Below are 27,394 nucleotides of genomic sequence, written 5' to 3'. Positions count from 1 at the left end.
GAAATGCTGGTAATAGAGCAAACGCCTGAAAAGCCTTACATCTGATATGTTTTTGACCTTTTTGACATGCTCTATTGCTGAAAAATATCTAATTCCCTCCATGGGAATTTAGAATTTTCCATTATGAATGGACCTTGTCATAGATGATGAAGGTGCTACACTGAGGATCTGTTGACAGTGCATGAAAATTCCCTTTGAACCATTTGTCAGTGAAACCTTCAGACCGATGCATGACAACACCCACCCTCATGAAGCTCACTGGGTTGGAATTTCTCCACAACATTGAGATACAAACCCTAAACTGACCAGCACATAGCCCAGACCTTAACCTCATTGCAAAATGTCCAACGTCAAAATTTTGTCATCCAGAATAAAATGAGACCAGCACTAGTGGAGGAATGGATTTGCATCTGCCAGGAAATGATCCAGGACCATGCCACAGGGCATGGAGTCTGTAATCATCAACAGGGGTGGAAGCATACAGTACTAACATGAGGAAAGTGATCATGGACAGAAAAAAAAAAAAAAAAAAAATAGCACCTCTGTTAATTCTGTAATAATGAGACTTTGGATAATTATACATTTAAAAATACCAAAATGTGCAAAATATGCATTCAAAAACATTAATCTTTTATCAATTAGCAAAAAATTTATGTTATAAAAATTACTGTTAAACTTAAAACATCACCAAACTAAAAAAAACATGCATACAGTACCACAATAATATGCTCCAGTTTCTCAATGAAATACACAATTCTTGTTGACACGTTACCACAGCAAATTGCAACAGCTGCTCAAACACAAACTTGCACCTATTTTCACATAAAATGATTTTGTACTCAGAAAATACTCTCTCTACATCACATGTCACAACTGGAGCATACTCTAACTTCATTACATCAGACACTTCCAGTATCGATGCACAGTCAATATTTTCTTTGCCCTGGAGAACACCAGAAATGTTTTAAGTTTGCAGAGACCGGAGATCTTTAACACTACACTGAATTTTTCCGAGAAAATTTGATTTGTTAGGTTCATCAGGGATGGTTCAACTTCAACACTTCCAATAATAATATCAAGGGACAGTCCTTTTTCTTGTAATTTCTTGACTGCTAAATATATGCAAATCAAATTGGAATGAATGAATATAAGTTGCACATGAACAACATATTTCCTGAAAACTTCTTGTGCTTCTTTAATAGAAGCAGCTTCTTCAGAATAGAGGCCTTCAACTACCTCTTTTACTCCTTCAAAATAATTGGCATAATAAGCAGCAGCTTCAAGCCATGTTCCCTAGTTTGTATTAACTGGTGAAGGCAGGAGCAGCACATTACCAACTGTATTCAAAGAACACATTCTTGCAACATGGAGCCTTCAGAAATAACCTTTTCGCTGTAGAAATCAAAACATTTGCTTCAGCAAAGGAAGCCTGGACTGCTTCAGTGACTTGAAGTCCATATGCTACAAACATGATGTGTATCCTATTGGAATTGTTTTTGTTTCAAGTTTATTGTGTTTCATCATTTAAGAAATTGTTGAACTTTGTACTTTTTAGTTGATGCCGCTGTGGTACAATACTTACAAAATGAAATACTTCTGTCATGCATACATATGCTTTCAGCACATCACTAACAGTTCCCTTCTCGTTAGGCATTATAAATTCAGTAGCAACAACATAGTCATTTAATGCACTATGAACCACATCCCATTTCAACACAGCCAAAACAGGACTGATAACTTTTGTATGAAGGATATTGTGTGTAACTATTTACGAAGTGAGAAAAAGACAGCCCTGTCGTAAGAGAAATTCCAGGAATCAGTAGCCTACCGGCTGGATGTAGAGCTAGTGTTGCTAATTTTAAATGTGCTGCTCACCTGTCAAACAGGCTACCTGGTGATAATCAGAACAGTTCAACTTCTTGAATGGGCCATGCACAGGTTTCCAGCACTTATCTCAAACAAACGCCTAATTTTCCAATATTGTCCTGCAGAAGCTGATGTCTACACTCAAGATGCAAAATACATTCAAAATATGCCGTAACTGGAGGAAAGCACAAAATATGCACTATTAAGACACAACCACTCTAAACATAAAATTGCATCCTTTAAGTATATTGATCTGTTTGATGGTTTATAATGTATATCTTCATAAGCTGTTGTTAATCTAATTATCAGATACTAGAATAATTTGTTATTGGCTTTACGTCCCACTAACTACAGGGAGAATAAAGAGTTCAGACTTTTGCTCGCATGCTGTGGGAATTCCCGAGCGAGCACCAATGGCTTGTGTCAACACTGGCGAGATAAGAAGTGTTCACTGCCAGCGCGCAGCTGTTTAGCACTCTGTCCCTCAGTTCGCTAGAAACTATTGGACTTTTAAGATGTGTTGTGAGGTTATCACACTATAGAGCAAAGAATATTTTTAGTCGAGTGTTATTTGCACAAGAAGAAACCAGTTAAAAAGGTGCCTTCGAAAATTCCGTGGACAATTTCCCGATGCAACAGTACCATCAAAACATTACGTGCATCAGCTCGTTTACAAGTGGCGGAGTACTGGTTCCGTAAGCAATAAGGAAAAAAAAGCGAAGGAGAACAGCTCTCACACGGGGGAGGTTAGAAGATATACAGGCAAGACTCCAGGTCAGTCCACATAAGTCGCTTCGGAGAGTAGCTCAGGAAAGTGGTATTTCACCTTCTTCAGCACGTAATGCAACAAAATTGTTACATTTACGATCTTATCGGACTCATTCAGTCCATAACATACAGCATACAGATTTCAATACAACAATACTATTTTGCAATTGGCTAATGAATAGTGTCCACGATGGTATTGTGGATCCGAACCCACTATCTCCCGGATGCAAGCTCACAGCTGCGCACCCCTAACTGCCATGCAGATGCAATCATATAAATAATGTCTTCCATATTTATCGATTACAATACCGAAATTACACCATATTCCCCCTCTTCTTCAATCAGTTTGCAGAGCAGCTGCCTCCTGTATAACTGCTTGATGTTTTCCAGCACACCCTGGTCCACTGGTTGCAACAGAGCTGTTACATTAGGTGGCACTCTGATATCACCAATGACCAACTCTTGTACTCCTGGATGTGACGGCGCATTGTCAGTGAACAAAATGGCCTTCAGTGGCAAACTCTGTTTCATTAAAAACCTTTTTACGTTCGGCACGAGGTATTCTTGGAACCATTTTTGAAAGTTCTATTGTCCATCCATGCATTCTTTTAGGATGTTTAAGAAACCAGCAAGGCAGATCGATTCACATTTTTAAGAGCAAAGGGATTTTTTGATTTCCCTATTAACAGGAGAGGAAATTTGTCCCCCAGATGCATTGGTGCATGCCATAATTCTAATGCAATCTTTACTTCTTTTATAACCCTACGCCGATTCATCTAATTTAAACACTAGTGTCTTATTTGGTAGGATGCGATAAAACAGCCCAGTTTCATCAGCGTTATATATCTGATCTGGCGTTAAGTTATCGGAGCAAATAATGTCCTGAAACTCCTTTATGAAACTGTCAGCAGTGACTTTATCCCCTGAAAAACTTTCACCAGTCACTGAAAGCTGGCGTGTGCCATGACGAGCTTTCCACCTTTCCAACCAACCCTGACTAGCTGTGAAGTTTAAACTATTGTAAAATCAGCCCTGAAATCAGAACACCATGCTCTCTTTTTTTTTCACTAAACCACATGAATAATGCGTCTCTAGAGATTCATTTCTAGCTTTCTTTACTGTGCCACAATTCTCTATCTTTCATCGTCATTTTAATTCAGAAGTCTTCAATTTCATTTTGGTTTTTCTTCCAATCAGACACAGTTGAAGTCCCTATGCCATAGTCTACAGTAATATTTTTCAAAGGTTCTCCATTGTTCAGCCTGTTTAACGCTTCTAACTTTTTGTCCATGGAAACAACCACTTTCTTCCGTTTTGAAGCCATTTCACGCTCACTCAAGCAATGAACACTCAAACAATACAGTACTGCATAGGAAAATACTGTAACTGTACAATGTGGTGTTAACCTTCAGCTACTGATGTGGTCTCTCACAGACTACTGGATATGATGACTCATTCTCTTACTCTTTTATCATCTTAAGCAATCACACAGCGGGTCATTACTCATCAACGATGTGAACCCGAGCTAACATCTGCAGTAGCGGATGAGTGTCATAGACTCCATGTCAGCAGGACCGTCACTGAAAAAAGTGATTGATGAAGTGACTAAACAATGTTTACCAAGCGAGGTAGCTCTGCGTGCTGAGGCACGTTAGTACGCAGAGGCACGTTAGTAGTACGTAGGTGGTTTGAAAAGTTCTCGGAATGTACTAGAATTAAGTATCTTACCTCGGTGAAACTGCTTTTATTTTTCAACATAGTCTCCCTGTAGACTAATGCATTTGGTCCAGCGATATTCCAATGCCTTGATCCCATCTCGAAAATGAGATTCCTACAGGCCTGCAAAATACCTCTCCAATTCAGCTGTCAATTCTTCCCTTGTAGAAAATCTCCATCCACCGAGAAAAATTTTCAGCTTGGGGAACAGATGAAAGTCTGATGGTGCCAAATCAGGTGAATAAGGTGGATGTGGCAACAATTCGTACCCCAGTTTATGAAGTTGTGCCATGGCAATAACACTTGTGTGCGGCGGAGCGTTGTCCTGATGAAAGATGACCTTTTTCCTTGCCAAACCAGGCCTTGTTTTGCGTATCTTTTCCTGTAGTTGGTCTAGGAGGTTTGCATAGTATTGCCCTGTAATTGTTTGGCCAGTAGGAAGATAATCTATCAGCAGAATGCCTTTTGCATCCCAGAAAACTGAGGCCATGACCTTTCCGGCCGAACGCACTGCCTTTGCTTTCTTTGGTGGTGGTGAATCAGCATGTTTCCACTGCTTTGACTGCTGTTTTGTCTCTGGGGTATAGTAGTGGACCCAAGTTTCATCCGTAGTCAAAAACCAGCGCAAAAAATCTTGTTGGTTGCACTGAAAACGGGCCAGACTTTGTTCGGACATTTCCAATCTGGTGTGTTTATTGTCCAATGTCAAGAGCCGCGGCACCCATCTTGCGGATAATTTTTTCATACCCAATTCTTCGGTTAAAATATAATATACCCGTTCAGAAGACATCCCTACAGCTTCAGCAATCTCCCGCGCTTTCAGTCGATGATCCTCCATAACCATTTTATGCACTTTTGCGATAAATTCTGGGGTCGTAACACTTTTTGGCCGTCCACTACGCAGATCATCGTCCAAGCTCTCCCGACCAAATTTGAACTCGCTAGTCCACTTGGCAACAGTTGAAAATGAAGGAGCAGAGTCCCCCAGTGTGTTCTGAAAGTCGGCATGAATTTCCTTTGCTTTCATACCTTTCTTTACAAAGTATTTAATCACTGCTCGAATCTCAGTTTTTCCCATTGTCACAAATCACTACGCAGGAACAACAACAAAGAGTCGTCACTACCACACTCCTGCAGCTAGAGCACTGATGCGCCACGTGTTCACTCACAAAGGACGTGTGATTACTGCACGGGAACCTCGTTGCTCTAGCACTGACATCTAGCAGTGATTCAGAGAACTTTTCAAACCATCCTCGTACATTGCATTCAGAAGAGTGTGGGTTCGAAACCCACCTCAGCCGTCCTGGGAATGGTTTTCCACAGTTTTCCATTCTCAATTCCAGGTGAATGCTGGGACGGTACATTACTTCCAATTCCTGTCCTTAACTATCCCTGGCGGGAAAGACATTCAAGATGATTCAACCCCGTAAAAGAATTACTGTAGAAGTAAAAATAAATTTTTATTATTTTTTATCAGGATAAACCGGAGATCCAGATTAATGAGGGCCAGATAAACGAGGTTCTTGTGTACTGTGTAATATAACACCAACAAACCATGCAGATTTCAGAAGCAAATGGAGCTGCTGTGAGCAAGTATTAGCATGAATATCATACATTGAAGCAGGGTTCCAGAAGAAGTCTAAGGCATCAGTAACTTTTGTGACTTGACAGCAGCATAGGCCTATGATACGGTTCGGCAGGACGGGCAACAATACAAACTTTCCAGATTCTAAAAACAAAATACCGGTATATAAACAGTCGTTAGGATTGGAACTCATTTCTTCTGAGGATAACTGGGCCACTGACCACTCTGACCAGATTACTCCATTGTATGTGTCACACAACCCCAGATGCTCTAGGAACATGTATTAACTTGGGTTATAATAAACTGCAAAAAACACAAAACTGAAGTATGTAATGAAAACTTTAAACAGCGTTCACATTCTCCAAATAAATATAGAAGGCCTGTCAAAGGACAAATGTGACTAACTTAGCAAACTAGGTGTTCACACAGATATTCTAATAGCCCAAGAAACACATCTGATTGAATATCCAGAAAGCAGGGGTACTTCTCTCACCTGTCCAAGGATCTATTATGTACACCAAAAGTAACATTTGCAACATTACAGAAATGGGCTGTTAAAAATTTAATGATATAAAAATAATCACTGCCAAAGTAAACAATTTTCTATTGCATCAGTTTACAAACCACCTAATTCCAGCTATCCACTCCTTGTACATATTCAGGAAATTTTTATAGCCATCACGCATCCTTTTCTTTTTTCTTTTTTGCAAGCTGCTTTACGTCGCACCGACAGAGTTAGATCTTATGGCGACGATGGGACACGAAAGGGCTAGAAGTAGGAAGGAAGTGGCTGTGGCCTTATTTAAGGTACAGCCCTAGCATTTGCCTGGTGTGAAAATCGGAAACCACGGAAAACCATTTTCAGGGCTACCGACAGAGGGACTTGAACCCACTATCTCCCAAATACTGGATACTGGCCGCACTTAAGCGACTGCAGCTGTCGAGCTTGGTATTACACATCCTGGGGCTACTTGAACAATGATGAAAAAGGAGAGAAGATTCTTACTTGGAAGCAAAGTTCAGACCTGTATCTCAGCTTTGATGCCAAAGACAACAAAACATTGAGATCTGCTAGATGGTAATCTGACACTAACCCCTATCTGGTTTTTGCCTCCACAGATCAAAGAAAACTCCTAGACCATACAACAAAGTCCTTCAGCACTTCACAAGAAGCCAACATAGATAAACACTAGTCAGTATTGGTCTTGAAATACCAATTATCACATTCACTGGTGGACGAAGAAACTGGGTCACTTTATAAAAACAAAATTGTAATTGTTACAACACCAATTATTAGAAGGAATTGTTCCATAAATTACATTAATTTTTACATTAAGACAGTTTCTAATGTGTATCCTGCAGTTTTGGAGAAGAATATGATGTTTAGAGATCACAAATGAACTTCAGGAGCTGCTTTCCTCTCGTAAAGGCTAGGCACTCAATTTTATTGCATCGAAGCAATAACATCTTTTAAGTTTTACGATACTGGGGCGGAAGCTATTATCAGTATGAAACACAATATCTGTCAGAAAGGAACATTTTCCTTCAGTTTCACATTTGACAAGTTAAGATGCCTCTCAGCCCAGAAGATGTAGCAAGAGCAGTGGCATTGGTGGATGACAGACGCAGCATTCGTTATGCGACTAATGTCACCGGTGTATCATATGGAAGAGTCCAGAGTGTTCTAAGACAATTTTGTGAACTCAATACCTGCCATAGATGACCTGAATCAGACCTTCGGAGGTCTACATCTGCTAGGGACGATAGGTTTTTGGTTACCCAAGTCTTGAGGGACCGCCAAACTACCACCATCCAAGCCAGAAATCAACTTGAGGCAGTAAGAAATGTCACTGTGACTGCGAGGACTGCCAGACGAAGACTCAAAAGCCAATTTTCCCTCAAGAAGACCTGCAACTAGTCCACAGCTTACCCCCCAGCACAGAACAGCTCGATTACAGTTTACGCGTGAACATCGGAAATGGACTGTGGAACAGTGGTTAATGGTACTGTTCACAGATTAGTCACGATTATGCTTCTGGTCACCTAATGGTAGAGAGGGAGTGTGGAGAAGGCATGGGGAGCGATATTCACATTGCAACATTTCCAAGGTCACCATTTGAGAGTGGCTCCATCATGATATGGGCCAGCACCAGCTTTGAGGCCCAGATGAAAATTTTCATCGATGGAGGTGCTATGAATGCACACTGTTACATCGTAGAAGTGTTAGTAGAGCATGTAATCCCCTATGCTACCTTAGTTGTTGAAAATTTCATCCTGATGCATGTTCACATGCCGCTCGCTGCCTGATAGAATATCTACACAACGTTAGGATACGAATCCTTGACTGGCCAGCTCACAGTCCAGACCTCAATCTCACAGATCACCTGTGGGATATGCTTAACCGAAATGTCCGCCATCGTAACTTTGACACCCTCAACGAAATGCGGGCAATACAACTGGAAGCATGGGCGCTCATACCCCAGGAAACAATCCAGGACCTTCTAAACAGCATGCCGCGAAGGATGGAGGCCGTAATCATTGCCAGAGGTGGTAACTCCCGATACTAAGGCAAGGTAAGTGTAGAGTGTGATCAAGTAAACTTTCAGTGGTATGTTCAAAAGTTTCATAAATTAACAGTGCATTACTCTGAACAAACTTTTGAACATACCACTGAAAGTTTACTTGATCACACTCTGGAGGTGCTATGAATATAATATGTTGTAGGAAGAAAAAGCGAGGCTTAAGATAAATAAATACAGTTTTTTACCTCAAATTAGTGATCCACCTTTTCGTCTGCCAGTGTATATTCATATGCAGAGATGGGACTTCAAGAAGGCAAACTAAGATCAATACAGCACAAAGGTAGATAGTAATCTGTGATGGATATCCCCACAGGCAGAAAACTACAAAAAATGTGTAGGTGTTGTCATCAGCACAGCGAAGAGAAACATACCCGAAGGATACAGGAAACAATATATTCCATGCTGAGATACATTTTTACAATTTGCTCTACGTCGCACCGACGATGGGATAGGAAAGAGGTACGAATGGGAAGGAAGTGACCATGGCCTTAATTAAGGTACAACCCAAGCATTTGCCAGATGTGAAAATGGGAAACCACGGAAAACCATCTTTTTGGGGCTGCGGACAGTAGGGTTCGAACCCACTACCTCCTGAATGATAGCTGATAGCTACGTGACACAAACCTGGCCATGCTGTGATAAATCTACCCAAACAAGGTATGGAAATTATCAGAGAACTGGTGATCCTGAAGTAGGAAAAAGAATACGGGAAGAATTATATAAAGGGAGAAAAAAAGAAGTGGAAAGATCTAACTTCTCAAATAAACTTTGCTCACTCCAGTAGAAAAACATGAACACTCTTCAGAAAACATAGTGCTGCTTAAAACACATGCAAAGAGGAACCAGGAATAACACCAACAGAAATGGCAATACATATCAAATCAAGAGCTGATAAAATTCCACCCGGAGATTGTTGTTCCACCACCACACCAGTGAGGCATTGGGCAACATGTTATCCTTAAAGTGCACTCTAAGGAACACAAGAAACAGAGGCACTACTTTCCTGTGGGGCTCATTATTGCAGCCACAGTCACCAATGTTTGATACCTCTTTTTGCAGAGGTAGCTTGACCAACAGTCTTAGAACCAGTTTGAACCAAAACTGTTTCCTGTGGCACTAATTATTGCAGTCACAATCACCGACATACCTCTTTCTGCAGAGGTAGTTTGACCAATGGACATTTACGTTTGATACACTTTTTGCTGATTTTTTTGCTTCCCGCCATTTATGCCATGTCAGGCTATTTAATTTCTATTGCCTATTGCATGGCAAAACTAGCTGATTACAAATATCAGGGAATGCTACGCAAATCGCATAACAACTGTCATAAACGGGTTCCCTACTCGACAAATTTACGCAAATCGTATGACAATTGGGTTGCCTACCCAACAAATTTATTTCTATATGTATTATTAACAAATTGTTTTTTATTTTATCCTTACAATCTGGTTTATGTCACACCGACACAGACAGGTCTTATGGCGACAATGGGATAGGAGAGGGCTAGGAGTGGGAAGGAAGCGACCTGGTGATAGCTACGTGACCCCAACTGCACAGCCACTTGCTCAGTAACAAATTTATTAATAACAACTTAAACACATAAATTAGTAACAGCTTCTGATAAAATATGAAATTGCTGAACAACTTTACTTTTATCTTCAGTATTTCAACAATAAGTAATAACCATTTAATTACCGCAACTAAACAAAGCGGAGGTATTGCAGTGTTGCCAACATATGACTATGTGCTTCAAGATTAAAAATATCTCAATGTCCTTGGGATGATTTATTTTGAACTTTATACCACTGATTATTCAGCATTTATGGGCAGTTTTAGTTTCTGTTAGCTTGTAAGGAAAAAATCTTTCAAATAAGTATATAGTTCTAATAACATTTCTGTTCTTTTAGTTAACCTACTGTGATCAGAGTACCTCTAATTGCATTTTGGAATTGTAGTTATTTTATAAGAAAATGTCTTCCTTGTATGCTTTATTGTGTAATCTTTGTGTAGTAGGGAAAAAAATCTCTGTAAGAATTTAGTTTTGATTCTCTTCCCTCATACTCCTTAATGCCCACTCACACCCATGGGCCATACACCTACCTCCCTCAGTCATTCTTTTATCCTCTTCATGGGAATATGATATATTATAATTTTTTTTTACGAGGGAAGAGAGAATTTAGTTCTAACTACATATCTATTATTTCAGTTAACTACCAGGCAAGTTGGCTGTGCGGTTCGGGGTGCGCATCTATGAGCATGCATCCGGGAGACAGTGGGTCTGAATCCCACTGTCAGCAGCCGTGATGATGGATTTCTGTGGTTTCCCATTTCCCCACCAGGAAAATGCTAGGGCTGTACCTCTATTAAGGCCACGGCTGCTTCTTTCCCACTCCTAGATCTTTCCCATCCCATCGTCGCCATAAGACCTATCTGTATTGGTGCGACGTAAAGCAACTAGCAAAAAAGAAAAAAGATTCTGTTAACCTGATGTAATCAGGATAGGCTTAAGTGCAGTTTAAAACTTTAGTATATTAATCTATTACATTTTCTTTTTTTTGCTTGTTTTATTCTTGTGTAATCCCTGTGTAGTCCTTTCAATATTTCAACATCTTACAGCAGTTTTAATTTCTATTTGTGTGTAATAATAATAGTCTATGTATTTATGTCTATAGTTTCAGTTAAATTGTTATTCCTATTATTTTATAATTAGGACACGCCCAAGTAGAATTGTGGTGTACAGAAGAGTCTCGATTATCCGACCTAAACGGGACTTGGAGTACGTCCGATCACTGAAAATGTTGGATTTTACATTTACATTTTCTTGTCATTTACAACATTTTTTGTTGGTCACTTCAAATTCCTTATGCCCGCATGGTATTAAAATCCTCAAATTTAAGTTTGCGACATCTTTTGCTTCCCGCCATTTATGCCACGTCAGGCTGTTTGAGATGGGGAAAAATTGAAGTAAAATGGCGTTGCAACTAACCTATAATGCTTAGAGTAACCACAGCATAATGACCAAACCGGACAGCACACACTTTACAAAAACACACGGGTGAAACTAGCCAATTGTAAATATCAGGGGAAGCTACGCAAACCGCATGACAATTGTGACAAGCAGTTTGCCTACTCAACAAATTTACACACAAAGCATGACAAATCTGACGAGCAGGTTGCCCACCCAACAAATTTATTTTTATACATAGAGGAGAAGGTAGAAATATGAAATACCCATTTTATTTTTGATCATAAACTTTGTTAGAAAGTAGAGAAATGAAAATAATTTATTTAGTGAAATTGTTACAAAGGTGAATTTCTAGCATTTCTGAATGTAGGTAAAAATATGACACACCTGTCTGATACGAAGAATAAACTGGAAACACACATGAAAAATCACACAGTTGTGTATTACTAACGTGTAATGAAAAATTGTTAGTAATCACACAGTCCACCTCCATAGCATAACTGTTAGCATTATTAGCCACTGTCCTCGGTGACCCTGGTTCAATTCCCAGTACTGCCCAAAATGTAAGAATGGCAGGAGTGCTGGTATGTGGTTAAAATGGTACATGCAGCTCACCTCCATTGCGTGTGCCTGAGAAGAGCTGCACCACCTGAGGATGACGACACGAGTAATCACACACACAGTTTTCATTCTCTGGGCCCACACAATCACCGAGAGTCCACATCTTACATACAAGACACTGGGTCCACATTTCTCCCCTAGAGCCATCAGAAAACCTGCCATCAAAAAACATGGCCTGAGTCATCCAAGATGAATTCGTCGTTTGCACCTGTGATAGAGATAGGGAGATCCAGGGGTGTGTACAATTTTCCCCTTGCTGTAATCTCTTTGAGATGGTGGAAGCTTTTGATGCAGAACAAACCAATTGTTTTTGTTGGGAGATGATGATATTATGTCTGATTTGCCTGGTTTCCGTCTACGATCTGATTGTCTTGCTTTAACTGCAGGGATTGGAGAGATATCGCGAGGGATGACAGAACCACTTGCAGAACTACTTGGAGTGGACGGTGTTGTATTTTGTGCTGAGGTGGAGGTGTAGTAATGGTTGAGTGGTCGGGAATAATTTCTCTATAAAACTTTGCTCTTGGCATCTGTAATATTTAAATGCAAACCAATAGAAACACAAACACAAAAAGCTACTAATCTTTAATACCTGGCAGAAATATGGGACAGTCTCATATTACAACCATCTTAAGTGTCTCATATTGCTACCAACTGACCATTTCTAACCTCAGCGACTCGCAAGGAATGCCACACTCTTTGCATAATTTACAATTATATTCTAATACCGTATTTAATGTAGTTAACGTACCTTGTGCGCTTGTAGAGAAATTACAAAATCAAATCATGAAAACAGCACACGAACTCTGTATCACAAAGAAGTTTGGTTGTTCCTAAAGCAATAACACACACTCACAGCACTAGTCCTCAAGACAGAATGGTGCCGGCTTTAACACATGGTTATACACCTCTTAACACATACTGTTCACCGGTAGTGCAATAGATGTTACTAACACCCAGGGACCAGAATTGAGTATATCATACAGCTACTGTACCTCATATTTCTACCTTCTCCTCTACTATTAACAGAGAAAGAAAATTTATTGCATGTTAGATAATTCTATAGCCATTCTAGGAAAGATAACCAGATTAAAAATAACAGACTGTATTACACAATATTTTAACTATCTACTGGTACCCTTCTTGTGATCAGTGGATGGGCAGAATTACAAAGGCAGTGTAGTGTCAACAGTTAATTTAAACTAGACAATTATTTGAGGTAAGTACTGTAATAGGATTCAGATTAAAATACTCTATAAATTAATAATATGCATTTGTGTACTGTTTACATCCTTTTCGAGAGCGTTTTCAAATATATAAGTTGTTTCCCACGATTTACACTCCCCCCATTTATACCGGTATTCCTTGGGTCCCTTGAAGAGTGTAAAAGAGGGGTAATACTGTATTACTAAAACAATGACATGTTTTATGGTACTCTATTTACTACATGCAGTATTGAACGAAAACGTTCCAAATGTCCTAAGAAAAGAAACTTGTCAACAATTTCTGCTTGCCTGCTGATTCAAGTTTTCTTGCTGCAAGATCTCCCCATCAACGAAAAATCAATACCTCCATTGCGCTTTCCTCCGCCTGTTGCTCCACGTAGGTTAATGCCATATCCATAAAAGGAAAGTAAGGAAAGTGTACAACAAAAGGCAATTTAGTTCAGAGCATATGAATAGGTTTCACAAGCTGTCCAAAGAACTTGCTTCTGAAAAGAAAGCTGCTCATGACAAATATATGAAAGGTACCGAGCTCGATAGCTGCAGTCGCTTAAGTGTGGCCAGTATCCAGTATTCGGGAGATAGTAGGTTCGAATCCCACTGTCGGCAGCCCTGAAAATGGTTTTCCGTGGTTTCCCATTTTCACACCAGGCAAATGCTGGGGCTGTGCCTTAATTAAGGCCACGGCCGCTTCCTTCCCACTCCTAGCCCGTTCCTGTCCCATCGTCGCCGTAAGACCTATCTGTGTCGGTGCGACGTAAAACAACTAGCAAAAAAAAAAAATATATATATATATGAAAGGTATACTTTCTTCCAAGAAAAATGGGTGGAAAAAATCTCTGTAAGTATGTTAGGAAAAGGAAACGAGCCAGCCATGATGTGTCAATGATAATGTCCAGAAAAGGTGAGATAATTACTGACAATTTACTAATAGCTAATGAAATGTTGTATGGCATTTAGTGCTTGGATATCCCAGGACAGGTTCAGCTCGCCAGGTGCAGGTCTTTCTATTTGACGCCCTAGGCGACCTGCGCGTCATGATGAGGATGAAATGATGATGAAGACAACACAAACATTCAGCCCCCGTGCCACTGGAACTAACCAGTTAAGGTTAAAATCCCCGACCCGGCCGGGAATCGAACCCGGGACCCTCTGAACCGAAGGCCAGTACGCTGACCGTTCAGCCAACGAGTCGGACTATAGCTAATGAATTAAATCATTGGTATGGGAATGTATTTCATGAGCAGAATAGCCTGGCAATAGACATTATCGATAACCCTAACTGTTCTCTCTTCCAAATTAGCTGTAGAAAAATTCAGGAAAGAATTAAGAACTTAATGAAAAAAGTTGACAGGGCCTGATAATATTGCTGGAGAGGTTCTGAAACTGGGACGTAGAGCTATTCTATGCTATTTGGAAGTACTATTCACTGTGTCTCGTAACAATACGCAAATTCCAGATGACTGGAAGAAAGCAACTGTAGTCCCGATTTTTAAAGGGGGCAACAGGCTGCTAATGGACAACTAAAGACCTATTAACCTTATGTCCATTGTATGCTAACAAATCGAACTCCTCATTTCAGAATATCTAAGGGAACAATGGGGGTAAAATTTAGTGGATTAATGGCCGGCAACATGGTTTTAGAAAAGGTTTCTCCTAGAAGAACCAGATGTTGTCGCTCTTTCAAGATATTATCAAGTCATTAAAGGTGTGGAAGTTGATGCTATTGTAATTGATTTTGATAAAGCATTTGATGTAGTATCACATGATATTTTGCTCCAAAAACTGGTGGAAACAAACATTGATAAAAGGGTGGTTCTATGGATCTGGGAATTTTTGACAGACCACATGCAGAGGGTAAAGGTGGGAAGTAAATACTCCGATGAAGTTTCTATAACATCGGGAGTAGAAAAGGATAGTGTTATAGGGCCACGATCTGCCGAACGATGTTCAAAGTGAATGCAGATGTTTGCGGACGACTGCATAATACACAGAAAAATACAGACTGCTAGCAATAATAGGTTATTACAAGCCGATATAAATATACTCCATAAATGGGCACTCAATAACAAAATGAAAATAAATTCTTGAAAATGCAATCTCATAAGATTGGGAAAGAAACATAAGCAAGGGGACTTCCAATATTTCTTGGATCAGATGCTCTGGTAGAGTGACTCGTGCAAGTACGTAGGAATCCACATAAAGATAGATCTAAAATGGAACACCCATGTAAGAAATGCAATTACTAAAGCGTACAAGTCCTTACACTTCGTGATTAGGGTGCTAAAGGGCAGCAATTCTCAGGCAAAGACGCAGGGCTATATATCACTCATTAGGTCAGTCCTAGAATATGGAGCAGCTGTATCGGATCCAAACCAAACAGGACTCATTAAGGAACTTGAGCTGGTACAGCGAAAGGCTGCTAGATTCATGCTTAAAAATTTCAATCCTCGAAGTAGAGTGACAAATAGTGTAACTACTTGCTTTACGTAGCACCGACACAGATAGGTCTTATGACGACGATGGAATATCAAAGGCCCAGGAGTGGAAAGGAATCAGCCATGGCCTTAATTAAGGTACACCCCCAGCATTTGCCTGGTGTGAAAATGGGAAACCACGGAAAACCATCTTCAGGGCTGCCGACAGTGGGGCTCGAACCCACTATCTCCCGGATGCAAGATCACAGCCGCACGCCTCTAACCGCACGGCCAACTCACCCGGTGTGACAAGTAGTGGGAGACCCTGGGAACTAGAAGGAAACGACCACTTTTATGTGCCATGTATAATGCCTACGTGAATAAGCCAGCTTGGGGAGGGTTGTACAGTAGACTAACAAAGCCCTGTTACATACGCAGGACAGATCATCCGCATAAAGTGAAAGGTAGATTGCAGAAAACTATGGTAAATATTCATTTGTAAAATGGGGAATTGATGACTGGAATCCATTACCTGCAGCTGTCTTAGAGCCTTCTCCCAAAAATGTAATATGCTTCAAGAACAGACTCCAGCATTCTGTAAATTGTATGTAAATTTCTATGGGATGGTGTCATATTTTAATGCATCGCTCAATCCACTGTAAATTGTAGTATTAAGGCATCTGAATTATTTCAGGTATGTGTGAATTTTTATATGCACGTGCTGTATTTAGAGTTAGTAATTGGACCGTTCAATCTACTGTAAGTCATAGTGTAAAATTTTTAAATATTTAAGGTGCGAGTGAATTTGTATATGACAGTCTTTTAATGTTAAGCTAGTAGTAAGCACAACTTACATATTACTGTAAGCTGAAGTGTTAAGCACCGGCCCCGCGGTGTAGGGGCAGTGTGCCTGCCTCTTACCTGGAGGCCCTGGGCTCAATTCCCGGCCGGGTCAGAAATTTTTACCGGCGTCTGAGGGTTGGTTCGAGATCCACTCAGCCTACATGATTACAAGTGAGGAGCTATCTGACAGTGAAATGGCGGCCCCAGTCTAGTAAGCCAAGAATAACGGCCGAGAGAAACCATCGTGCTGACCACATGACACCTCATAATCTGCAGGCCATCGGGCTGAGCAGCAGTCGCTTGGTAGGCCATGGCCCTTCGGGGCTGTTGCGCCATGGGGTTTGGTTTGGTAGTGTTAAGCACTGTGTGTGAATTTGTATATGATGATGCTGGATTTAGAATGCTAAACTAGTAGTATTTGTTGTAATATTTTCTTTCCATGGAATTGTTGCTTGTTGTACTCTTATTGTTGTAGTTGTTGTTGGGTAATTAACTTTATTATCACACTACTGCAAGTGATTATTGTCACCGGGATATTTCCCAATTGTGATGTATTTGTTAATAATAATAATATCCAATGCCCTTAATCCTTCAGTCATCATTTTCTCCTTTAGTTCTGCAATGCCACCTCCATCATTTTCGTTAGCATTCACAAAATCAATAATATCAAGGTCAGTTAGTTCAAACAGATGATCTTGTACACCCCACTTTTACATTATGAGCTGTAGCATCCACACAGCCAGGAATGCAATTCAGTAAGGGAATAATGCCGTCCATATCTTCTTGTACCACCTCCTTTTGATGATCAGCCTCACTCACCAATATTGTATTTCTCCAAATAATGGGCAACCTCCACTTTTCCTTCAAAAAATTAAATCAGGCTTAAAAAGTGCTTTGTGAAATCATAATTTATAACAAATCTTAAATTTAATTTGAGAAAACACACACAAGTATCATGTAAAGTCTACCTACTTCCCTAATCTTTTTCATAATAGATCTGATACTGCCTATGACAGTTCAGAGAATTCCTCTTCGCGAGCTTGCAATCTTATCGCATCTGGTGCTATGGCCATTCCATTTTTCGCGGACACACCTCACAATTTTGTCTTCAACTTCTTTAATGCATCCTTGTTGCAGGCCACTGAATGACTATCTTCTGCAGTAGGATGCATTATTAATTTTTACAAGTTGATTTATGTCGCATCGACACAGATAGGTCTTATGGTGATAATGGGACAGGAAAGGGCTAGAAATGGGAAGTAAGCGGCCGTGGCCATAATTAAGGTACAGCCCCAACATTTGCCTCGTGTGAAAATGGGAAACCACAGAAAACCATCTTCAGGGCTGACGACAGTGGGAATCGAACCCACTATCTCCCGAATACTGGCCGCACTTAAGCGTCTGCAGCTATCGAGCTCGGTGGATACATTTTAGACTATCTTTGTCATCACATCAACATCGAAACTTGGGTTTAGTTATGCCTTATTTTCTTGCGGCTGCACAATAATTATTCATTTCCATTTTCTTAGCAACCATTAACTTAAAATTGGCATCATAACAGCGAGAACCCATTGCAAATTTGTTGGCAATACCTGTTCCACAGGTCTCTACAATACAACAATCCATCACGAAAATATTCCTGCCGTCTATAAACTGTTACTTTTACTACACATCAGGTAGACCTACAACCAGCTGCCGCTAGATGGACGTCTCACTTGCTGGCTTTGGCTGGCTTCAGCGGCTACCAATGTGTAATAAAGACACGGACATGCGCCATGTTATGGCCATTCCGACCTTGTGTTTTTTGTGCACATACCTCACAATTTCATCTTCGTCTTCTTCAAATTGTCCTTGTTGTGGACCACTGAATGCAATTGTTAAGCTATCTTTGTCTTCATGCTAACGCCGAACACTGGCTTTAGTATATTCCCGCGGCTGCACAATTATTATTCATTTTTGCATGTTTAGTAACCATTAACTTAAAACTGGCATCAAGATATCGACGAGAACCCACTGAAAATTTGCCAGCAATAAATGTTTCAGGTAGCCTTACTCACTATACTCACGGAGGATATGAAAATGATACCGCACCCAAGCAATACAAGACTGAACAATGAAGGCTCGCTGTACCTGTCCTTGAGCAAAAAAAATCGGTCCTACTACCACCACTCAGGTCAGTACTTGTCCCACAACCACTCTTCATACCGTGTCCCATAATTTAGTCTCCACCGAAAGTTCAAATTAAGTCTACAAATTGGCAAACACAGAATGTCGGATAAGCGAAGGTAAGTTGAGTGAGACTCTAGTGTACTTATTTTACCAGTTATTATCTAGCTTCCTTTGTAGTTTTAAAATCCTTGTGTAGTAAACAGTATTTCTATCGTCTGATTTTTTTTTCCAAAGAATACACTATTCTACTTCTGTTGATGTATGTCTTCCCCTTAGTCTCGTTTCCCAATACGGGGTTGGGAATGAAATGAGCTGAAATTACATGGCATGTTTCTATGGCCGGATACTCTTCCTGATGCCAATTTCAGTTGAGGAGCTAATGAAGATGAAATGAATTATCATGAATGAAGATGGGTTAGGTGGTTGAAAGAACAGCCAATGGTGGGCTTCGAACCCACTCGTCTCCCGAATGCAGAGCTTGGCTCTATAGCCATAGAGCATATTCACGAGCAGCCACTCTGCTTGGTTATTTTCTGTTAATATTTCAAATGCGTCCGATGATTTCCGTACCACTGTAAGAGTACATCAAGGCTCTACCTTATCACTCATTCTTGTGATGGACACTGTTACATCAGACCTGCACAAGCCAATACCATGGACACTTCTCTATGCTGATGTCATGTTGGTTGCTGAGAATAAGTCTGATCTCCAACGCCAAACAGAAGAGTGGAACAACCGACTAGCGCAATACGGCCTGCGCCTCAACAAAAAGAAGACAGAGTACATGACATTAGATCCTCGAGAAGTTGGAACCATCCACGTTGATAGTGATGATCTACCACGAGTAGAGAAATTTAAATATCTTGGCTCCACACTCTCTGACAATGGCAGACTTACTGATGAGGTCAACACAAGGATACACGCAGCCTGGCTGGAGTGGCGAATGACAACGGGCGTCACTTGCGACCGTCGGATGAAGGAGTATCTGAAATCTAAGATCTACCGGACTGTTATCCGTCCCGTCACTCTCTATGGCACTGAGTGTTGGCCTGCTACGAAGGAGGTAGAACGCCGACTAAGCGACATGGAGACAAAGATGCTTAGGTGGACAGCTGGCATCACTAGACTGGATCATATTTCAAACGTCAATATTACGAAATGCTTTGGCATTGCACCGGTCCAGAAGAAAATGAAGGAAAACCATCTGCACTGGTTTGGACATGTGTTGCATGCAGAAGACAATACACTGGCAAAGTCAGCGTATACATTGGAAGTCGCTGGAAAGAGGCCCAAGGGATGACCAGGACAGCGATGGATCGATACAGTGCACAACGACCTGAAAGCTGTAAGACTACATCCTGACATGGCCCGTGACCGAATTAAGTGGAGACAACGAATCCACACAGCGGACCCTGCCACCAGGCGGGACAAACGCTAAAGAAGAAGAATCTTTCAAATGCCTGTGAAGAAGACAAAAAAATGGCTGAAGGAGGCAGGAGTAGGGACTAAGGATGTGACTACGCATTAAGGAGTAGTAGAGAAAGGAATAGAGAGTTTGAGGGAGATAATTAGGCTTGTGACAGAAGACAGGAATGAAAATAGGTCTACCTCAATCAATGTACAGGGTACAGTAGGTAGGCAAGAGGGAGGGGAGATATTGTTGAAAACAGGTTGGCCAATGTATTCAGGGGAAGGAAAATGAGAGCTATGGGTTCTCATCAGGGAGTTGAGGACTCTGTATGAGTCTCTGCAGATAGAAGGGCAGAGGAAAGATGAGGATCATGGAAGGAGAGAAAAGGCAAGTAAACTATAGGAAAGAAATGTACAGAGGATAGGAAGAGGGTGGTGGGACAGGGTTGTGAGAGCGAGAGAAGGGACGAGGAAGTAGGTTCTACAGACATCAGGGAAGTTATGGGAGAAATGTACAGAGGATAGGAAGAGGGTGGTGGGACAGGGTTGTGAGAGCGAGAGAAGGCTAGTTGCTTTACGTCGCACCGACACAAATAGGTCTTATGGCGACGATGGGACGGGAAAGGGCTAGGAGTGGGAAGGAAGCGGCCGTGGCCTTAATTAAGGTACAGCCCCAGCATTTGCCTGGTGTGAAAAGGGGAAACCACGGAAAACCATTTTCAGGGCTGTCGACAGTGGGGTTCGAACCTACTATCTCCCGAATACTGGATACTGGCCGTACTTCAGCGACTTCAGCTATCGAGCTTGGTAGCGAGAGAAGGGACGAGGAAGTAGGTTCTACAGACATCAGGGAAGTTACGGGAGAACAGGATGGGAGGGGATGGGATCTAATGAGGTGGGTGAAGTTGAGGCTCTGGTCACAGGCGACTACTGCTAGGCATGTGGGAAAGGGTTGCTGAGGAAAGAGAAGTATGGTAGTGTGTTATCCAGGAATTAGGTTAAGGCAGATGTTGATAAAAGTCTAAGGAAAGGAGGAGGCTAAGGAGAAAGCAGTAATTTTCCACGTTGGTACCATCAACGTAAGGCACGGAAAATAAGGCTGCTTTTTTTACAATTTGCTTTACATTGCACAGACACAGATAGGCCTTATGACAATGATGGGATAAGAAAGGGCCAGGAGGGGAAGAAAGTGACCATGGCCTTATTAAGGTACAGCCCCAGCATTTGCTTGGTGTGGAAATGGGAAACCATGGAAAACCATTTTCAGGGCTGCCAACAGGGAGGTTCGAACCTACAACTCCCGAATACAAACTGTTTACGTGACCCGAACCCTGCAGCCACCTGCTTGGTGCAGGAATATGTACTAACATAGTTGGGGATGTGTGGATCTGTTTATGACAATGCAGAAGGAGTTTAAGGGAGCAAATATTATTAGTAGGATATGGAGTGAGAGTTGTAGATCCAAATGGGTGGGTAGGAAATAAGAGATCTATGCTCAGATGGCCTTCACTTGAACCACAATGGTATATATAAATTAAGTGGTTTGTTTAGAAGAGTTATAGGGACGAACATTTAGGGAAATGGAGTGCACTAGGGAACAGTGAGGAGAGTATAGGGGAGCTGAAAGTCAAGTAAGGATGACATAAAGGTGTTAGTGTTGAAATGTACAATTATTGTAAAGAAAGGAATAGAATTAAGTAATTTAATGGATACATAATTACCAGGTACAGTAATAGGAGTTGAATCATGGCTGAGAAGTGATATTATAGATGCAGATATTTTCTGACCTCTACACTTTCAGGAAGAAGGGATCAATTAAGTAGGCCTAAGTAAATTTTTCTCATGGAACTGCAGTGATTATCATAGAGAAAGGTTAGGAATGATAGGAGGGGGAGTATTCATACTGGTAAAAGAAGAATTTTTAAGCTACAAAAAAGTTAAGGATGAGAAATGAAATGAAAACCTACAACCTGTTTTCTAGTCATTGACCGGGTCAGGGATGTAATGAATGAAGCAGATATAGGCTGTTAGTACGATGGGGTCGCCACTCCCAAAGTGATTTATTAATGAATGATAGATGCAATGAAATGAGAATGGAGAGTGTTGCTGGAATGAAAGGTGACAGGGAAAACCGAAGTACCCGGAGAAAAACCTGTCCCGCCTCCGCTTTGTCCAGCACAAATCTCACATGGAGTGACCAGGATTTGAACCACGGTATCCAGCGGTGAGAGGCCGACGCGCTGCCATCTGAGCCACGGAGGCTCCCCATGGATGAGAAATAACATACGAAATTCTAAGCATAAAGTTCATCCCTTAAGATAATAACTTGATGTTTTTAGGATGTACAGACCTGGAAAGGGTGGCACTGACCCTAATGAGGAATTCTTATTGTTAGTGGATTAACACTGCGCTAACACATCAAAGGTTTTTGGTGACACAAGGATGGGAAAGGGCTAGGATTGGGAAGGTAGTGGCCATTGCCTTAATATACTGTGTAGCTGGTGCGTGAAAATTGGAAACCAGAGAAAACCATTTTCAGGGCTGCCGATGGTGTGATTCCAACAACCATCTCCCGAATGCAAGCTCACGGCTATGTGACCTTAACCGCACAGCTATCTCGCTCAGTGATGCATAATCAGCTACATGGGGAAGAACGACACAGAAAGGAACATCATTGTAGTGGGTGATCTCAACTTACCAAATGTTAACTGGGAAGGCAATGCAAATGAAAGAAAGCATGAAGAACAAACGGTAGCCTAAGTAAGTTAATCTGGAAAGGCCAGCTGAATCAGAAAGTGATGGAACTAAAAATGGGGGGAAATATTCTAGACATGGTGCTGATTTTTTTTAATTTTTTTTTTTTTACAAGTTGCTTTATGTCGCACTGACACAGATAGGTCTTATGGTGACAATGGGATAGGAATGGGAAGCGGTCACGGCCTTAATTAAGGTACAGCCCCAGCATTTGCCTCGTGTGAAAATGGGAAACGACAGAAAACCATATTGAGGGCTGCCGACGGTAGGATTTGAACCCACTATCTCCCAAATGCAAGCTCACCTCCCATTCTTATTTGCAAGGCCTCGATTTTGAAGACATGTAATCATTTAAATGGTATATCACACACATTGCTAATGTGTATAGAAGAGTCTGACGTTATGCCTAGATTATAGAAATGCTTTTAAATAAAGTAATTCTCTTTGCTATTTTTTAATTTGTAGTTTCTTTAAAGGTTTTGCATCCTTATTGGGTCATATCCAGCTTATTTTTAATTGCCAAATGCTTTTAGGTCAACCTTCCTTTATTTTGCATTTTGCACAGCGATTTTCAGATTGATTCATTTCAATATACTAGCAGCTTTGAATTGAAAGATTCAACATTTACTTGGTGCACTGAGAAAGCATCTTTGTACACCCCTTAGTGTTTTCTTGGAAAAAACACATTCCTTAAGTGACGAGGTGCTGAAACTAATCTGGGCGACAGAAAAAATGAAAGGTAGGAGGTAGGTCTTAGCGATGAATCAGGTGTAGTGTACATATTTATGAACTAGTATTTCAGTGTCGTTCCTGAAATACATAAGGGGAGATTTACCTAAACTTGGGTTACTCATATGACGTGTGCATTCTTTATTCATGTTTTAGTGTGTCGAGAATATCAGAGTAAAACCATCTAAAGCTGTACAAGAATGTACGGTACCGTACTAGAAAAAACCTGCAGCTGGTAATCGTCATCTATAGCTACACGGAATAAGGTAAGTACTGAGCACTACAGCTGCATACTGTGAAGTGTAATTCAATACTGGATTATGTTGGCCAGAAATTATTTTTCTTCAGGCATTTTCTCATGGAATGCTATTGTGACATTAGTATGCAGGTATTCAGTGTTTTTTACTTCAAGAAATACACACAAAACCTGAAGGCCTGGGAATATTATTATTTAGGTTCTTTTAGAATTGTGCAAAAATATAGTTCTCACTAAACTAATAACTTCCTTCAGCTTTTGGGTGATTTTTTATTGTTTTCAATTATTTGTCAGCTTATTCTAAGGTCATTTTTTGGTAATTTATTAGGACATCAAAATCCATACCTTCTCACATTCTTCAGTTTCATATCCCAATCTTGCATTCAAATGACCCATTAATACTATTCTGTCCTTGCATTTAACAATGAAGACACCAAATAATGCTTCATAAAAATTTTCATCCTCATTTGAGTTGCCTAAAAGCAAAACGGATAAAGTCCACTCCAGCACATTTTGAGAAAATGGCAAAAAACCACTACCACCTTCCATTAAGGCAGTTGCTTACAAAAATTAAGCATAAAATCACAAAAAAATTCACTGATTATTAGAGCAAGTAATAATACTCGTAGTATTATTATTTAAGACTGTTATTGTTTTAAAAGTGGACTTTATTGATTTTGCTTCTAAGAAGTGGACTTTATTCATTTTGCATGTTAGCAGTATGGATTTTACTCGTTTTGCTATTATTTATTAAAAGCACAAAATACAAGAAGACATAATATCCATGTTTCATTCACTATGGTTTAAGAGTGCCCTGGGTAGATATTTAAACACACAGTTCAGGAGCTTCCTCTTTTGCACTGCAAAGTTCATTATCAGCATTTTCGTTGACGACTGATGACACTCCCAAGAGTCGAAGAAGTCAACGTAGAATTTCAGTGATGGGCTCAACTTCCAGTCAGAGCCAAAGTGCAATTCAAGAAACCTTTTCACATCTGACACTTTATTCTTGTTGACTGTAGTAGTGTTCTTTATAACAGGTGAAGGGTTTATAGCCAACACATTCTTCTTACTTTTCATCAGGGATCTGTAGGTTCCAGTTCTATGATAGTAAAACGGCTCCCCATCCACAAGGACCATGTGATGAGACGTTTTTAATCGTCTGAAAAAGTAGCACTTGCAAGGCATGCATTTAAAGTGCCATTGTTGAATAGGTTTCATGTGCTCTGTTGCCTCTTGTTTCCAGTTAAATATATTCATGTCAATCCCTGGTTGACGAATGGTTAAAATCTTTCAATGATGTTAATGTAGGTTTGTGAATCTTCGATTCTTCTCTCTTCTTGAATTTTTTTCAGAGAGACCGAATACCCGATCAGGGGGAATGAAGGAATGACCTCTTACTGGAAAAATTAACTGTACCTCCTCTACGTCTCTTGGTGCTTGCAGAAGCCACCTTCGGAGCATAGCTATCATCGTCCTATCGTCAACATTAGTGTGTTCTCTTGTACGAAAGCTCTCTTAGTCGCACTGGGATTGACTCTTTTCTTTCTCACCTTTGATGGAGACACTACAGAAGGTGATACTTCCATTTTCAAAAATGGAAAGCAGGCAATCTCTGATATAAAACTAGGAATAAAGCACTAGTAGAAAGCATGCAGCTTTAGCATAATCGTAGCTATGTTATATGTTGTTGTCACATGCCATAGAAGTCAGGTTCTGGTTGGTTGAAGTGAGCTTTACTCATTTTGCTTTTAAAACGCAGTGGACTTTATCCGTTTTGCATCTAACCTGAGTTTTTAAAGGGGAAATACTTAAGGATGTTATGGATTTTGCTAGTATATTATTTCATGCTTCAGTAGACACATCTTTTACCGATATATTTCTACCATTATCTCGTTTTTTGTAAAAAGTGGACTTATCCGTTTTGCTTTTAGGCGACTCATTTGCTCTCTTAATTGACGAATACACACTCATTCTAATTCCTGCAACTGTCAAACCCATCAACGGATTTTCTATGCTTATAAGGAACAATGCTGCATGCTGTGGCTTTTCTCATAAACAATCCCACCTCCCATTCTGCCTTCCCCACGTTAACACCTGTTTATAGTTAGCTGCTGCACTCTCTCCAGAATCCACTCAAAACACTTTCCTTTAGAGAGCAACACAATTAAGGATAGCATCACATAGCCGCACCTTGGTAATGGAACCTTGCTTGGGCCAGGGAGTGACAAGGGAGAGTCTCTTTTTGCCAGCGTGACAAAGTGGTCACACAATTAACAGTGCCAAGGACAGGGTGAAATATAAGGAAAAGGAAGCCAGACCATTTAGGCTCCACATATGTATATAACAGCAATCAGTATAATAAATAAGTGTATTCCTTTGAAGTTTTATACGAGTGTTTAGAAACTCTCAAGGGCCTACCTCTTAATTTCGACATACGACCCAGATGCCCATAAAACACCTGATAAATTTGTCTCTCTTCTTCATTACGTCCCCTTACTCTAATATTCGAGGAGTCCCTGGCCTTCCTAATGGAAGCGGGGACTCAATTACTTTCATAGGTCCCAGGCTTCCTAAGAACATTCCATACAAGCTCAGTAGGGTGCTAGTTAATCTTACAAGTAGTCCTGGAGAGAATATTTACCTCAACGGTTTAGGGTCATCACGGGGTTGGGCCACCTTAGCCAACAACACGCAACTATACAAACCTGCAAACATACCATAAGGGCTTTCCTGAATTATACCAATAATTAAAATGTCTAATAAAGCCTTTTTTAATTAAGGATTTTGATGTTACTGGAGAAAGATGGCATTTATAAAGAAAGAGTTATTTTCAGCCTTGATCAGGTGCTGAGCACGGCTGGGCTGGGTTATGGTTACGATGCGCCAGCCGCATCTCATTGCAACATTCAGTTCCCCTGCTGATGGCTGCATGTGGGTAGTCTGTCTGTCTCGCTTTGCTTGTAGCTGCCTCTGTGGATCAGTGGTAGAGTGTCTGCCTCCGGATCCCAAAACAGCGGGTTCAAACCCAACAGAGGTAGACAGATCAGATTTTTGAAGGGCGGAGAAAAGTCCATTTGACACTCCGTGTTGTACGACAGCATGTAAAAGATCTCTGGTGACACATTTGGTGTTCATCAGACAAAATTAATTAAATCTCAGCCATAGACGCCCAAGAGAGCTTCGGTTTACTTGGTCTGCCTTCTAGTAGACCTAGAGTAAAACAGAACGTTGAAATTGACAAGCAGACAGCCAGATGGCGTCTAATTGAAATGTCTGCACATGGTAGCAGAGGCCATAAGATCATGATTATTATTATTATTATTATTATTATTATTATTATTATTATTATTAACTCCACCATTGCCGGTCCCAAGTCCGGGCCCCCATCTCGCAAGTGATGGGGAAGGAGGAGGGGGAGGAGTAACACCTCGTTAAAAAACCTGGATCCATCTGGCTCCGGATGGTAGTACCCTGTAAGGGGCCCTGC

The 27,394-nt window shown here is 40.7% G+C and overlaps 1 protein-coding gene across 3 annotated transcripts in view; it reads right to left on the bottom strand.

Annotated features, from left to right (window-relative positions):
* The window catches only part of LOC136864601 (COP9 signalosome complex subunit 5), a 139,288-nt gene that overhangs the window by 106,676 nt on the left and 5,218 nt on the right, over positions 1-27,394 (bottom strand). The window contains exon 2 of one of the 3 annotated variants that reach the window (XM_067141819.2): positions 12,098-12,258. The exons of the other annotated variants lie outside the window; for them this stretch is intronic. Within the exon in view, the coding sequence (XP_066997920.1) occupies positions 12,098-12,250 (153 nt within the window). The 5' untranslated portion in view covers positions 12,251-12,258. The remainder of the gene's footprint in view (positions 1-12,097; positions 12,259-27,394) is intronic. 3 annotated transcript variants of the gene reach the window in all.

This window comes from Anabrus simplex, chromosome 2, assembly GCF_040414725.1.
Source record: "Anabrus simplex isolate iqAnaSimp1 chromosome 2, ASM4041472v1, whole genome shotgun sequence".
Classification (NCBI taxonomy): domain Eukaryota; kingdom Metazoa; phylum Arthropoda; class Insecta; order Orthoptera; family Tettigoniidae; genus Anabrus; species Anabrus simplex.
This window is presented reverse-complemented; position numbering and strand designations above follow the sequence as displayed.